Source organism: Stylophora pistillata, chromosome 4 (genome assembly GCF_964205215.1).
Source record: "Stylophora pistillata chromosome 4, jaStyPist1.2, whole genome shotgun sequence".
Taxonomy (NCBI): domain Eukaryota; kingdom Metazoa; phylum Cnidaria; class Anthozoa; order Scleractinia; family Pocilloporidae; genus Stylophora; species Stylophora pistillata.
Genome location: NC_142522.1, coordinates 1,859,061 through 1,876,254, shown reverse-complemented (window position 1 = coordinate 1,876,254; position 17,194 = coordinate 1,859,061). Strand labels below are relative to the sequence as shown.

Here is a 17,194-nt window from a genome sequence, read left to right as displayed (position 1 = left end):
CCTTTTCACTTGAAATTGAGAAAGGAAAAAAGACCTGGGAATGATATACTATGAGTAGTCCCTCCTTTTCGGCGAAGTCCGTCGCGCGAGTAGAAAAAAAAATTAAAAAAAAAATTTGATGTTAGCGCGCTGTGGGGAGCTCTTGGAGTGACGCCGATGCGCCGCATGAGCCTCGTGAGTCAGGCGCTCGGAAAGTAGGTTCGAAAACACGCGGTGTGCGCACTCCGATTGCATTGCATTGTGGAAGCGCTATTTCCAATTTGGCGATAAAGGTGGCAGAAATCGGCAGATTTTGACTGAACATTCCGTAAAATTTAGGCCGTTTCTTTTTCCTTTCACTTAGGTGAATCTAGTGTGATATGTTGTGAATGTGTAGAGGCATTTTTCTTACATATTTGTCGCGTATTCTATCGTTCTCATAGACAAACGCAAGTACGGGAGTCGCGGAATTCATCATCGGAGTCGCAGAATTCGTCACGCAGGCTCGTCAAACTTTTTAACCTTTGAAGGAACGGCAACAGTGAATCTCCATTACAATTCCCGTATATTCGCTGCCATCAGAGAAGTTCACTCCGATGCGTCAAGATGGAAATGGCGCAATTTTTTACGACCATGATGCAACGCAATCGGAGTGCGCACACCGCCATGTTCGAAAAGTAGGTTCGACCGCCTCATTTATGGAGTTCATGGGGCGCATCAGCGTCACTTCAAGAGTTCCCGCTGCGCGCTATCAGCGATTTTTTTTCGCTAATTTTTATTTTTCTTGACTAGCGCTACGCACTTCGTCGAAAAGGAGGGAATGCTCGTATTCTATGGAAATGACGTTATAAGCTTCCAAGTTTGGCTCCACCTTCGTATAGAAGACACAGAACACGTCACTATTGACCACCGCCTCTTTACCATGTTGTTTTTCATTACTTTCCTCATTATTTTGTCTTTTTGTTCTCTATTGCTTTACATCAACTGTCTTCTACACTAAGTAAAAGCCCCAGTTTTGTACTGATTCTTGTACTAAATTACGATTTTATTGAATGAAATTATTTCCAAAAACAACTACATCTTATGTCTTTATGTGATTACATGTACCGTCGCAAATACAAGAACAAAAAATGCATGAAAACATGAGACAAACGATTAAACAAATTAATTTACCTTTCGTACAAGTACTTGGCAAAAACTTCCTAAGTTAAAACCCCTCAATATTTACAACTGCTGTCTCTGATAGCTGAAATCATTGGAATGTAGAAAGCCCAGTTTTTAACATTATTTACCCCATATGATTTACCTTTCATAGTGGAACCCTAATCTAGCCCCTTAACAAATTTGGGCATGTTTTGCTGAAATTGAAAAGTTACTCAGGTTGATTTGTGGAAAACCACAACTTCATAAACTTGTAAAAAATGGTTTGATAATTGCTATATTTGGACTTTTTTTAATCAGACGGGAAGCCCTCAAATATTTTAGTCAACTCCCGTGATGAAATCAAGCTCTGTGACTTTGGAATCAGCAGACAGTTAATTGACTCAACGGCAAATTCTTTTGTTGGCACACGATCTTACATGTAGGTAAGTAGAATATGTTGATAACTTACTTGGAGAAATGATGGTGGTTTTGTTATCACGCATTATCAGAAATTACATGTAACCTTTCACCTTTTCAGAATGACTAATGAGTATTTTCTCCCAACCAAATCAATACTGTTTCAACCAAAGACATGACGAGCAGACAGATATATCAGTTGGGGATATCGTTTGATTTAAGTGTTCCTGTCTAAGAAAGTGTTCCAGGGGTCAAGAGAGGTGGTCAACCGATTCGGCTGAAACTTGGCACAAAAGTTGAGTGCAATAAGATGTTTCAAAAGCCGCTTTAACTCACTGCTCTGACTGTTTTTTCTGGAGTTTCAGGGGGGTCCCATTTGTGGCCTGTGGAGCACCAAAAACTCCTCCTTCTCGGTGACATTTTGAAAGTGCTATAAAACTCCATTGGTAAATTGTGCTGCCAAACGAATTTGACCATGGACTCTACTATAGTGGAGCTTTTACTTCATAAGTATAATTTTGTTCTCAAGGCCAAAATCACCACCCAAAATTGCCATTTTTCAAAAACAATAACACTCACCTGCCTTCTTGCATAACTTTTATATCAAATCCAGTATGTACTTTAGTGACCCATTTATCAAAATCAGATGAGAAAAATTTGGCTTATTAAGGTTTGTTAGGTTTTTGGCACAATTTCTCCATGCCCCTCTAAGGCCAAGCAAAATGAAGTTTTGAGCATAATTCATGCTATAAACAGTCCAAATTCTTGACATAAAGCCTTTATTTTGTATTTGGTGCGTGAAAATGAAACATTAAAGCCAATCCAGTGTCATCATCTAGAAATACCTCGACTTATAGCTTAAAAATGCCTTTGTATAAAACCCCCACAGGACAAAGAACTTTCTACTTCAGGACAGTCAAACTCTGGAACTCATTGGACTGTATTCCTAAGTTGAAACTGACACTAAAGGACTTCTAACGTTGCCTGAAGAGAAGCCTTACCTCAAACTTTTTAGAGACATAGGGCCTGTTTACATGGAAGGAGGGTGCCCCGGCTAACCGAGCTACCCGGCTAACCGAGCTACCCTGGGCGCGCTAACTCCTCATACGTTTGTTTGGAAAACGCTTGAAGCGTTTACATGCTAGACTGGGTAGCCCGCCTACCTGGGGCACCCTGTCTACTTGCCTGGGGCACCCGGCTAGGCGGGATAGCTTTTTACCATGTAAACGGTTCGTACCGGGCTATCTCGGCTAGCCGAGAAGAAATTAACCGCGAAAACATCCATAAACATGGAGGCCAAGGTCAGTACTTTCGTCGTTACCATTTGCCAGTGTTATCTGCCGAACAAAATGACAGTCAGTCTGAAGCGATCAATGTAATAGATGAGTCTCAGGCAGAGAACAGATTCGTACCCGTGCAGGAAGCTGAAATAATCACTGTTACCAAAATACTTTCACGGCAATTAAAGAGGAAAGCAGGTACAACTTGAGCTTCTATCAGCACGAAGAAGAAGTCAAGGAAGTTTTCTTGGACTCCCGAGTCAGTCGAGGCTCTTCTGAAATACACCAAAGAATTTAAAACTAAATGTGAATTCAGCGGAGTAGACTTTGAAGCTGATCTTCAAAGTCTACTCTATCCATTGAGCTAACCGCCTCCCGGTTAGCTCAATGTACCTGTGCAGGAAGCTGAAATAATCACTGTTACCAAAATAAATCCACGGCAATTAAAGAGGAAAGCAGGTACAACTTCAGCCTCTATCAGCACGGAGAAGAAGTCAAGGAAGTTTTCTTGGACTCCCGAGTCAGTCGAGGCTCTTCTGAAATACACCAAAGAATTTAAAACTAAATGTGAATTCAGCGGAGTAGACTTTGAAGCTGATCTTCAAAGTCTACTCTATCCATTGAGCTAACCGCCTCCCGGTTCGCTCAATGGATAGAGCGCTGGATTGTTGTGCGGGAGGTTGAGGGTTCGAGACCCTGCCGGACCAACACTCAAGGTCTTAAAATGATTGAGAAGAATATCCTACTTTTCTATAACATCACGAAATGGTTAGATATTCTAGTGTTCTTGGATAGGGACGAATAAATAGAGGTCCCGTCTCCCGCAGGGTTAGGGGCAGGAGACGTTAATTTCCCACGCACGAGATTACTGTGTGATGGATGTCCTCCCCTGGGGTGGGATGGGTGGGTAACAGGATCCCCGTTAATACCAGTGTTTTACTTCACTGAAAGGGCTATCCTGTATAAATATAGATGTCTACTCTAAAGCTTAAACACGGAAGTACGCCGGTGTATGGCGATCGACAACCCGGAAGATTTTGGGCCAGAAGTGGTAAGCTTACCAGGAGCAGATGTGAAAGACATGGACACCGAAGAATATAACGCGTTGAAGAAAAGGATGGACGAAGAAAAGGCCAGAGTAAGGAAAGGAGATGAGAGGATCAGAGAAAAAATAAAAAGTTTGAGATAAGATTATCGTGCTGCTTCAAACAGAGGAACAAGGAGTGGAAGTGGCAAACTTGTTCAAGATAATTTTGAACTACTAACCGAGATATGGGCCATTTTGTTTGTTTTGCTTAGCGACCGCTCAAAAGATTGCCCACGCAGCCCACTCACTGTCCCGATTACGTGAGTTGCATGTAAAGGCGGGCTATGTTTCAACCCTTCTAGCCGGCATGTAAACAGGCCCTTAATCACTATTTTTTAATTAAATTAGTTAATTTGATTATGTTATCTATTTACTAGTTAATTAGCTCATTAATTTATTACTTTATAGTTGTAATTATTTCTTTATTCTGAAAAGCCTATTTGGGACGAATAAAGTATATATGTATGTAAAACGTGGGTATAAGAAAATATACTAAAAACACGACGAACGAACCAAACTCAGAACGCCTAGAATGAAATAGTTTGAGCCGTAAGCATGATGCAAGAAGCCTCAGTTCATTTCTGGGTTCAGTAGACCGGAGAGGTCTAACCAGTAGTAATTGAATGAAGAGATCGATACGCCATGATAACTCTACCAATCGGATCTGTAGGATCTGTAAACATATTGAACGTGAAAGAAAGGACTGTTCATAATCTGGAGTGTATTGCGTATTAGAGCGATGTATTTACAAACAATCTGCATCGTATTTTCAACCTCTCTGTGAGCGCTACATAGCTGGGTTCATTGAAAACAAGGTAAGATGAGATTTCACTGTGAAGGGAACATAACGTTTCCGACAGGTATTACCGGGTGCGTTTGGGATCTTAATGGTCGGTGTGCCTCTGTTCGACTCAGCGAATTTCCAACACAATCGTAACTTGTATTTGCCTTAAGAGTGAGATAACCCGAACCTTCTGGGGTTAATGTCAAAAATATTTTAATGAGCCAACTAAACTAGTTCTAGTCGGGTGTAAAGGAACTTCAAAGTTATTAGAAATGGCAATATCTGTTGCGACATCAAAGATTAATTATTATTTCCGCATTCGCTCAAAATCTGTGGATATTACACTTGGATGTCGAATAGCCGAATAGGGTGAAGTCTTTGGACGACTTCTGTGTCACGATGTAGCTGCTTGTCGTTTAAATCGAGTTAACATTCGGCATTTTAAGAGATGATCATCAAAGGGAAACTAATATGCCGGTTATCGTGTACAGACCTGTCCACACCACATAAACGGTTAGCATTCCACACCACATAAACGGTTAGCATTCCACACCACATAAACGGTTAGCATTCCACACCACATAAACGGTTAGCATTCCACACCACATAAACGGTTAGCATTCCACACCACATAAACGGTTAGCATTCCACACCACATAAACGGTTAGCATTCCACACCACATAAACAATTAACATTTAATTCGGCCTATGCAGTTCAATCGTCAGCTCATTACCATTAAATTTCATTTACGCTTGTTTAAGAACTTTTGAGGTTTTCGAACATTTGCACTGTCGATCAATTATAGAGTTATTTTTGCTCATTAATCCGGTTTAGCTAACAGAGTTCTAAGATTCAAAGAAGAAATGGTAATTATTTAGTTAGGACGGGACTTCGGAAAGTACAGTCTCCTCTAAATATGGACACGAAGCCCTTTAGACTTGAGAAATATCGTCCACAACTGCGAGAATGTTTGATTTCAGTGTTTTTCAGAAATTTTTAAGATTTGTAGGAGGTGACAGACCCACAGTAAATTCCGGAACAAGCACATTCACTCTGACAGAGCGAAGATTCATATTCTGAGGTATGTCTATTCATTCAAACTATCAATTAGGTCCATCGTGTAGCTTTTATCTCCCTTGAAGATTTCAGTCTAAATAATGAAAGGAATGGACGATGTAAGAGAATATGATAAGCTCTAGCACTAGACAAGAATTTACCCAGAACTCTGCTTTGACCTGCTTCTGTTAAATGTCGGGAATAACGATACCATTTCAGTCGACAAAGTTAACCAATGTTTAAAGTTTGAGCATTGTTCAGTAAATGTAGTCCCAAGGTAATGATTTATTAAGGTAACCATTGGTTTGCTAAAGTACAAGGTTTCAGTGTAACTCTTTTGTATAGATGTTGGTCGATATCAAGCAAACATCCTCCTAATCGGCGATTGAATTTTTATAAGTGCCACGGATCAAAAAGTTTCACCGATCCTGAGACTTTGGAATTATGATACCACGATTTCATGTTCTAGAAGAAGGTGGAGTTAATTATTCAGAGTGAGAGAAGAACGCAGAAAATAGGTAGGAAAGCCAGTGTACAGAACATTCTGAGCCCATTCAGAGCAAAGACGAATGTTAACACTAAAACTATAAATTTACATAAGGATATTATGTTATTTAGATGCCTTGAATTTCGGAATGGGATTTTCTTTAATTGTTTCATTCATTATGGAGTACAAAGACTTCGAGAACACTTCTTCCCCACAAGAGTTATTGAATGTTCCATCGCGTTATGGAGACCATTTTTACTTCGGAGATACCTGTAAAACTGAGCTACTTCGTTACCTCCCGTTCGAGAGCAATGCAATTATTATTCAAACCATTATCGATTATCTTGTGTTCCAGCCGCTGTCCACTGTGGCAGTTAACAGGACTCAACCGAATTGGAGCACTTCCTTATTTCTTACTTATTTCGGGTACCTATCCATTTATTAATTCTTTAGTCTGTCTGCCCTGTAAGTTAAATTACGCTATTCAATTACTTTATATTCCGATTTAACGGTTTCCATTTATGTTTAACAAGTAATGATTCATTCGACGATTTATGTTTGCTTTCAGTAAGATACACAAGTTTATATTAACTTTATCCCTGTTTAACTTTTGAAAACAACTATATATATATATATATTTACTTTCAACTTCAATCTTCGTTATCTTATTGCAGCAATAATTTATATTCAAATTCGGTCTTCATCAATTCGATGATCAATTAACTCGAGTCAACAAGTAGGGAAACAAGAATTTTAACCGAAGCACCGTTACCATATACAACGTTAGTTTCTTCCTCAGCTTGACGTTCGGGAACGTATTTCAACAGTAGGAAGCGATTTGATATCTGTAAACCTGGATGGTTGCTGGTTTTCATTACCTACATACACTATCCAAGTAAGTTGTGGAGGCACATGCTTGTAAATCAAACGGAGAATCTGATATTAGCTCAGGAGTTATTTTTTTCACTTATTAACTCAGTTTACTCGGCTCCAGCACCCTAACTATACGTTTCTCTAGGTGTAATGGATAATACATCTGTGATGTAATCCCTAGACTTCCCATTAGCATCAGCGGGTGGGGATTTATTCTGCCATGTGCTCCTTGTATTTGTCGTTACTTTATTAAACCTGTTGTGTTCGTGCCTTGTTTCGTCCCTCGATAACATTACAACATAGAGCAGTCAACCTGTACATAACAGGGAGTTTTACTAGGCCGTGAAGGCCCCATCTCAAATTGATTTCTTCTATTACCCGATGTACTGCGCGATCTACAAATTTGAAGGAGGAACGACTAAAGAGGAGTCAATATGCCATCTTCACTAACAAATGTATGAACACAACGTCCGAAAAAAGGAATGTTTTATAGATACATCTCTTTAAAAAAATTTGTTTTTGATTACGAGATTATAAACCGTTTATATTTTCTTTCTTTGATTCAAATTTTCAGACTTTTTTTAGCTTGCATTTGCTGATTTCATTAAACGAACACTGAAAGTTTAAGCGATATGTTTTCATGATTATGCAGATAAAAAGTGATATTCCCTGGAGGATTTACTAAGCTGCAGTTTTTTCGGTTTTTGTGGCATTTGGGGGATATGATCATCACTCGACGTTATTTTCAATTTTCGCTCTACCCTTGGTGTGATCGCCACCAAATTGAAAGATATTTTCGAGAACTTTTGCTGCAGGTGCCCATCAGTTTATGTCCGCTTCCAGTGAAATTTTTTAGAATTACTGTTTTCTTTATTCCCGCAAACATTTCTCAACCTCAAAACATCTTTAAAAAACCATCCATCTGGACTTCTTACCTTTGCGTCATGCTCAACGTTTGAATGCTTATTGCTGCGAGTAATGATTTCTAATTCAGTAGTAGTAGGGACCGGTGAGTCGAATGTACATTTTTCGGTGTGTCTAGAATGGTTTTTTTTTTCTTAATAAACATACTGGTGATGAGAGTTGAAAGCTGAGGGACTATTTTAGCGGAATATGAAGGATAAAAGTTAATTTGTTTGATCTAAGAAATTAAATGGGTTTGAGGTAAGATATCGATCGTTGAAATCAGTCATATGTTGTTGAACATATATTAATATCAAGTGTTGCCGCATTTCAAGATTCATAGTTCCCGGGGAGTTGAAAAAAAGGAGAGAAGCTTGTTAATCACGAACCATTGAGAAAAGTAATTTACAAGCTTGTCAAGTATTCTTCCTTCAGTCGGTCAAGTGGGTTGGTCAGCAGCAACTTAGTACCCAGTTAGTGTCTTTGAGACAGTTAGCATTTGCTGCTTTTCGTCAAGTTCTGCACACGCTACTCTCAGGCAGTTAAGCCCAATTGCACCCTTTTATAGTTGCATGAGTCAGCACCATGAACTCTTGTAGCTGATTTTAAGGTTATCAAATTGTTTAAGGTTGTTCTTCATTTATCAACTGGCATGTCATGAAGATTTCCAATTTTAGGACTAAAATTTATACTATGGCCTCCATTGACGACGCAGAAGACGCCCTACGATCAACAACTCCCAAAGCAAACTTTCATCGACTGACACGATTACTTATGCGTGGCGGTGTGCAGCTTCTACGGGAGACTTTCGACTCCATTCACTCACCAGCTGCTCTCCCTGGGAAACTCGCTGATTCTACCATACAGGAACAGCTGAAAGGAGCAAGATTCACCCAACCAGAGAGGAATTGTCTGTACCCATCCTCAGGGGTGTATGGCAAGTCGTCTGATTTTGACATCACATTGATCTTCAAGTTATTCAGGACAATTTGCAACCTGACCCCTCCCCCTGGACCGAGAGGATGGGATGATTTACCAAACAGCACAGACCACACTCTGGTGGCAGATTTAGTACGAATAAAATATTATCGAAATACGATCTACGGTCACTCTCACACTATGGAAATATCTGACATCGACTTTGATCAACTCTGGGGGAAAATTAGGGAGCCTCTGTTAAGAATTGCGACAAATATAAGTCCTGCAAAGACAGATGAGTGGAAAAAGTCCATTGATGATCTTCGTCATAATCCTTTGACGCCAGAAGAGGAAAGATGCATTGAAGAGCTAGAGACCTGGTATAAGCAAGACATGGATGTTAAAAATGTACTGGAGAAGGTGGAAGAAAAGTTGAATACTATACATGAAGAGCTAACATGGCAAAGGTCTCAACGACCAGTGTCCGTAGGTCAGTTAAGAATAATTTTGAGTCAGGAAGAGGAAGTCAATCATTTTCTTGCGTATGTGCTATGTAATAATGAGGATATAATAATGTTTTTCTAATGTGCCAACTAAGCTAAAGGAGGAACTGAGGTCTCAACGACCCGTGTTTGTAGGTCAGTCAGAGCAACATTAAGTCCCCATCAGATAAAAATAGGAAACCTTATCCACAGTTTCCTTTAATGTCAATACAATGTTGCCATTTCCTCCGAAGAACCTTGTTTACTCTAAATCTACACGTTTGTTTTTTAAAGCAATTTTTCTTAAAAGAAAAATTTGCAAAACACCAATAGTTCTCTTTTTGAGTTCAAATGCAGGTTAATATATTTTTGCTGTTTTTCTATCAGTTATACAGATGAACGCAGCCGCTGGATCCGAACCGATGTTCATTGTTCCCAATCTACCTGAGCCGGAACAAGTGGTGGGAGCGGGGGCTGTTTCCCCTGATGACCCTGGACCAAATAATCCACAAGACATAGATGTTTGGAACGTGATTCTATCATTTAAAGAATCAGTTGATTTGTTCTTAAAATACTTGTGGTGTAAACTTCAAGTTTTAGTGCGTAATGATGAAGTAGGGAGCTGGCATGTAACAGTTGAATGCAGTTCATTGCAGATTCTTGAAGGATTATGGGATGATTATCGCAGTGGTCATCTAAATTCAGTTGCCCAGGAAATTCTAATAACACCACAGGTACTGGAGAAACTTGGTCTTACTGTGGTTAAGTTGAAGACCTTTATTTCCGAGGATCAGTATGAAAAGGGAAAAAAGCTCTTCGAGGCGAGCTCAGGTGATTATTGCGAGTATACCAACGTTAAATTCTTAACCGAACATTAAATTCTTAACTTGCCCTACCGAACTTATCTCCAGCTATCTAGACAAAATTATGGCTCCCATCGTGAAAACTTTACCATCATATATTAAAGACAGCCAACACGCTCTTCAAATTTTTCGAGACTTTAATTTCCTTGGCCAAAACAAACTTCTTTTCACCATGGATATTACGTCTTTTTACACTGTCATTCCTAATGGTGAAGGCCTTCTGGCCCTTAAACATTTTTTTGATCAACGTACTGATAAGGAACCTAAATCTGAAACACTACTACGATTAGCCGAACTAGTGCTCACATTCAATTGTTTTTCATTCGGAAACAACTTCTTCAAACAAACCAATGGTGTAGCCATGGGCACTAAAATGGGACCTAGCTATGCCAATCTTTTTGTAGGTTTTGTCGAACATCAATTTTTCAGCCAATACAACGGGTCCAGACCTGAACTCTACGGTCGCTACATCGAAGACTGTATCGGCGCTACCTCCTCTACCAGAGAGGAGCTCACTCAATTCATAACCGCAGTCAATTCTTTTCACCCTGCTCTAAAATATACCTGGGAAATTTCTGACAATTCTTTATCCTTTTTAGACATCAAAGTTTCAATTGAAGGTAACGGTTTATGCACTAGTGTGTATTACAAACCTACAGACTCGCATAATTACTTGTTATATTCGTCTTCGCATCATCTCACGTTAAGAATTCCATTCCTTTTTCTCAGTTTCTAAGACTTCGCCGTTTATGTAGTGATGACTCTGATTTCCACCACAAATCAGAGTCAATGTGCCAGTTTTTCGATAAACGTGGTTACCCTGTTTCTGTCGTTCAAGCAGGTTACCACCGCGCCCATCTTATTGATCGACAATCCGCACTACAAACGTCGCATTAGGAAGATTCCGACCGCATTTCATTCACTCTCACGTTTCACCCTCACAACCACTCAGTTAAATCCATCATTCTTAAAAACTTTAAATTACTTCAAAACGATCCAGAGACAAGCACTATCTTTTCGCAGCCTCCACTCGTTTCATTCAAACAATACACAAACATAGGCAATTTTTTGGTCAGAAGTTCTTTTTAGACTAATGACCAACCAGGCACTTTTAAATGCGCTCGTGCGCGATGCAAAACGTGTCCTTTTATTCACAACACTGATAAAATATCGGGACCTAAACGATCCATTAAGACCACCGATCACTTCACGTGCACCTCCGCCAATGTAATCTATTGCATAACTTGCACTTATTGCAAAAAGATATACATCGGCGAAACAGGCAGAAGACTAGGTGACCGATTCCGAGAACACCTTCGAGACGTGGAAAGGAATGACAAGGACACATCGAAACCAGTCGCTAGACATTTTAATTTACCTAATCATTCTAAGCAACATATGGCAATCTGCGGTCTTTCCTTACACTTAGGTAGCACGGATAGCCGTAAAAATCTTGAACAAAAGCTCATCTTTCAAACCGGCAGTCTAAATCCCACAGGGATCAACGAACGCTTTTCATTCCACTAATTTATTCTTGTTTTTCTCGTTGCCATGTTCCCACCAATAACGTAGCTCCATTTTCTGCCTTTAAAAGCACACACAACCCACAATTCTTCTATTCGCTCCGACGAAGGGCTAACGCTCGAAACGTCAGCTTTTGTAATCGTTACGGTGGCTAATTTATCATTTCAACTTTGTTGATATATCCAAATTATTAAATTCTTAACGTTTTACACAATCTGCATAGTACACTGAAAGGGAAATATGGATAGCGCGTTGCAAATAAAAGGCTTAGTTATGAATTATTCACTCTCTGTAGTCAGCCAAAGGTCTTGCTGGTCTCTGATCAGATTCAGCAATTAACGAGTTTAGTGAACTTTGGTTACATAAGAAAATAGAAGGAGGTGAAGAATTAGATCAGAAATTGAATCCAACCACAACAATTAGTTTTTACCACATTTTATTTGATGTGGAAACAGAAGACAGAGGTTGTAGAGTCAAAGAAAGGGAAAAGTAAACACAACTCAATTTAAAGCTTGTTAAAAAGTTGATATTTTCCTTTCTCTATCCATCAATATTGGGGGTGGCAAGGCAAGGATGAAACAGAGCAAGGGATAATGAAACACCATTCATTAATAGTTGCTAACAATACATGTATACTGGAAAATGACTCTGTGTATAATGTTTATTTAATTTGGTAACATGTTACATCATCCTCTGTTGTCAACTTTTAAACTGATTTGAAGGATGCTTTATTTATAATTGCTCTGTGTACATGTCCTCTTAGGTACTTCACCCATTCTCTGCGAGATTTAATTCATTTTCCATTGCAAAATTTTGCATTGATTTACGTACAGGAATCTGTAGAAGTTTGTCTCTTCTCCCCCCTACGGTACCACATTTCGTCAATCGCAAAACAGAATGCCAAAAAATCAAAGAATACCTTTCTCCATGGAACAAATGCAGGATCCTTCTCCTACATGGTGCTGTTGGCATGGGGAAAACAACCGTGGCGGTGAAAGTGGCAAACGACATACTGGATTCTGACGGACGTACCGTGGTGATCTACGTTAACTGTAGAGATATTAGACGATTCGATGATTTTGCGGCGAAAATTCTTCAGCAAGTATATCACACTCCTGTGGATGATCCAGCAGCTGAGCTGAAAAATCGCTTGAAAAGCCAAGATTCCTATACGATTTTGTTCCTCGATAACTTTGAACGTCTGCCTCATTCGGATGACCCGGAGATTAAGAACGAAATCAATGAAATTTTAAAGGTTGCAAGAAAAGTCAAGCTTCTCCTCACCTCTTCAGATAAAGTTCCTTTTCCGGAAGTGGGGCAAGAAATGGTTCGTCTGACGTCTTTTGAGCCTCAAGAATCCGTTGAGCTTTTGAAAAGAGTGTGGAAAGATGGGCAAGTCGATACAACCCAAGTGAATGACTTTTTAGAGATTTGCAGCGGTATTCCCTTGGTCCTTTTCACCCTGGCCTCCTCCCACAGTAACCTTCCAAGTCTCTTGGAAAAGATGAAGTGCTCTTTGCCTCAAGAAAAATTCAAATTCTTGGAAAAGATTCAAACGGTACCAGTGGATAAAAAGATCCCACGTTGTATTGATCATTGCTTTGGGAGGCTTGACTGGAAAGAAAAGTGTGCCCTTATCATCTTTGCACTATTCAGAGGGCGTTTTTCTCTACCTGAAGCAAAGAAAATGTTTCAATCAACGACGATGATGACTGCGTCTGAGCTCGTAGAATGTGGATTGGAACTGTCCCGGCGATCACTTTTAGAGGAACATATCACCAGAGATGGTTGCTACTATACCCTACTTGAAGTAATCCGTGATTATTGTAAAATTAAGGCAAAGGAACCCGAGTTTCTTGAAGTGATCCTAGATGCTCGGAGGATGTTCATCCGCCATTTTTTGACCTTTCTGGAAGACACCTTCAAAAAGTTCCTGAGCCAGGACGTGTCAAAAGCGATTGCTGCCTTTCAGATGGATGAAGAGAATGTCTTACAGCTCGTTGAATGGTGTAGCAAAGGTGAAATGGATGAAGAACAAACAAGGAGATGCATTGATGTCTTCAACAGCGTGGCGGAGCTACTGGCAAAGATGATGGGAAAGGCTAAATTTAAAGAAGCCTTTGAATCTTTACGAAGAAAATGCAAAGAGATGAAAGATGAGAAAGATGAGAAGAGACTGAGCGATTGCCTCACATCCTTAGGAATCGAAGAAGTATTCAGAAGTTCCTGTCATCCAACTGGTCTGTGTGCTTCAGCCGTTAAAAAAGCCAAAGAATATTTGACGGAAGCTGACCAAATCCAGCGTAATCGTGGAATTAACCACGGTAACAGCCGAGCTCAGTGTCTTTCCAAACTTGCTCGATGTCTCGCCAAAGAAGGCAACTTCGATGAGGCGAAAAAAAAAGTCCAACAGGCGATCAAAATTCGATCGGATCAAGGAGAGGATGACAAAGTCATGCTTGGTGCAACGTACAATGATCAGGCAGGTAAGCGCAGCCTCCAAATCTTTCGTTCTGACTCAGAAATCCCTTCAGTCAAGCTTTAAATGAAAAGCGTTCCTTAAATACACCAGTCTTCGACAGGATGTTTAGAACACTGAGGGAGAGGGTAGACTTCGAGACATATCAGTAAATGTAATCCTCTTGTTTGTAATCAACTACCATATAAAATAAATCCTTCACATGAATTCTAATGTATACAGCTTTGAAGAGATTTAGGCGCTTCAATACTATTTCGAAATACTTTTTTCAAAACATCTATGATCTATCTTGCAGCCTGTCTTGATTATCTTCATAGCGGTCAGAAAGGACTGCTGGAATTATTGTTTCTTTTTATCCCTTGAATGTTCAGCGTTCTCCACAAATACAGTACTAAAACTGTGATTCGTCTTTCTTAGTAATCCTTTCACTCGAAAAAGAACATCGGCAGGCAATAGAGGTCCGAGAGAAGCAGACCCTGCCAATTTACAAGACAAGATTGGGAGACCATCCTTTCCGTGCAACCATCCTCAACAGTCTTTCAAACAATTATCACGCCCTAGGCGAGTACGACAATGCCAAAAAATATGCGAAACAGGCATTGGATATCCGGAAGGAACTACTGAAGGATCATCGTGACACCGCCAAGTCACTTTTTGACCTTGGAAAGGCTCATAAAATGACGGAAGAATTTGAGCAAGCTAGGTATTACCTTAAGGAGTGCGAGGCCATGCAAAAGAAAATATTGGATGAGAGCAATGACGACCTTACAAGGTAAACAATTTTGCTGTCATGGATGCTTTGCCGTTTTGTAAAAAAGGCTGAAGTTTCTAAAGAAACTATTGTGCTGCGTCGGTGGGGGTAACAGGCTAATTTTGGTTAGTCCATCGTCAGAGCGAATGAAGAAGGGCTAACGCTCGAAATCTCAGCTTTTTAACTCGTTACGGTGGCCAATTTACAATTCAACTTAGTTGATTTAACCAAATTAAATTTAAAAGCTCTAGAGGATTAGACACGTGCGTCATGTGAGTCCTCACCCAGTGCAACTTTCCTTTCCGTTCATTCAATACTTCATCATTGGGTGTAGTAAAAGATATGTTCCTAAACAGTAGCTACCCACTTAATAAAAAAAACTTGATCACACTCAGTGAAAACAGTAAGCCTTGTTATGTCTCGAAGCCACTTGTACCTTTTTACCTTGAACTCACCCCGTTTTTCAAGAAATCCTCCTCCAACTCCTCTAGCTTGATAGTTTCCCGAATTTTCGGTTAATTTGTTTTATTTGCTTTGCGTCCTACAGTACCAGAAAGGAATTGGAAGATGTGAAGAGGCGACTAGCGGAAGCCGAGGGACAAAGTAACGGGTCGTCATAAATTTTGTCCCCCATAGAGGACTCTTAAGGTCTCTTAAATCCTATATCATACTCTGACATATTTCCAGTTTTTTGTGTTCAAGTGGAATAGGGCGGTACTCCTTTAACGAATCAAAAGCTTATGCGTGGGGTCTCCGCTTTAGGAATCGTCTAAATAAAAACGTAGGGTAATTATGGGACATTTTTTTTTGTCACTTTTATCTTTGAGTCTGTTATGCCGGGTTATGCCTGTGATCAGTTACAGAGCATGCAGTCATTAATTGCATCAGAACTGACTACAAGAACTGAACATCTGAATGATGGTTATGTTAGTATAATCATAATGAACGTCCGAGGTCAAGTTTTACCTGCTTTACTGGACAGTTCTAGTTTCTTCTTAATCGTGTAAATAGATGTGGTTTAAAGTAGGTTCCGTTGTTCTGGACAAGTTGTCTGGCTATTTCCAGAGATCCTGAGAGGGTAGCCCTATCCAAGAAATTCATTGAAAGTTTAAATATGTTGCCCGTGCAAGGTGTGTTTAGCTGATATTAGTAATGACAATGGTAACCGTTCAGTATTGCGGACTTTTATTCAAACTCATTATACTTGGCGTTCAAGTAGTTTTAGTGTATTAAGAAGTCCTAAACAACATCTGTAACTGATGAAGCTGACAGCTTTCCAATTCGCATTTACTTTTAAATACTTTAAATAATTGAAAGTAATCCAATCAGGGTCAGTAAAACGCTTCAACCCGACAAGATTTTGATAATTAAGTACATATTGGTCCACATAATATGGGCTCTATTTTCGGTGTCATTTAAAATGGTGACTAATTCATATTGAAAATTGATAATTTTTTTTGATTGGTTCTCTCTTGTATGGTATTTTACAATAACTACTTTTACGGTGGAAAATGTAGCTGCATGTTTTGAGCTAAGACTTTAGAAGAGAGATTATTGATATGACTGCTCTCTCAATTTTTTTGTCTGGCAACCATTATGAGAAATAAAGGAAATCAATTTCGTGTTTTGTAGTTACGGCGTTTTTTTTTTTCATGGAAAGGAGGAAAGGAGGAAAAAGCATGTTCTTTAGGTGAAAAAACCCTAAAGTCCTTGACTCCTTGTATATCCCCTGTGAATAGCATAAAATTGAGGTTATACTTTCATGAGGCTTGGTTCGACAGTCTCTACTACTCATACGAATATCTGAAAGGGTTTATTGAAAGGGCTTATATGATATCGTTGATACAAAACACCACTACACGGGGTTCATCATCTCTATCTCCTCCGTTCGCTGTGACGAAGGCTAACACTCGAAAGGTCAGCTTTGAGATTCTTTAAGTTGGCCAATTCACATTAGCAATTCAGTTAATAAAACCAAAATAGCCAATCAGAACACTTGATTCGCTTCATATCGCCCACTAGTGCTGCCAGCTATTTAATAAGATTCCTTATTATATTGCTACCAGTGCTCGTGGGCCACATGAAGGGAATTCTGTGTTCTGATTGGATACCTGAGTGGGGAGAAGGGCTCATTTCGGCTTGCCTACTTTTATCCCGCGCTAGAAAA

General features: G+C 39.7%; 1 protein-coding gene across 5 annotated transcripts; it reads left to right on the top strand.

Moving 5' to 3' along the window:
* Positions 1-4,589: 4,589 nt before the first annotated feature.
* On the top strand, positions 4,590-16,658 carry LOC111319393 (uncharacterized). 5 transcript variants are annotated; one of them, XM_088758328.1, is made up of 8 exons: positions 4,590-4,721; positions 5,672-5,772; positions 6,093-7,129; positions 8,688-9,418; positions 9,798-10,241; positions 12,631-14,283; positions 14,694-15,048; positions 15,575-16,658. In XM_088758328.1, exons 3-8 carry the CDS (start codon positions 7,092-7,094, stop codon positions 15,645-15,647), a joined length of 3,294 nt encoding a protein of 1,097 aa, XP_088614454.1. In that variant the 5' UTR covers positions 4,590-4,721; positions 5,672-5,772; positions 6,093-7,091; the 3' UTR covers positions 15,648-16,658. The 5 variants fall into 5 exon arrangements, with proteins under 5 accessions (XP_088614454.1, XP_088614456.1, XP_088614453.1 ...); XM_088758327.1 differs by lacking the exon at positions 4,590-4,721 and having other exon boundaries at positions 4,766-5,772; positions 6,148-7,129; XM_088758325.1 differs by lacking the exon at positions 4,590-4,721 and having other exon boundaries at positions 4,766-6,265; positions 7,034-7,129.
* The last annotated feature ends 536 nt before the right edge of the window (positions 16,659-17,194 follow it).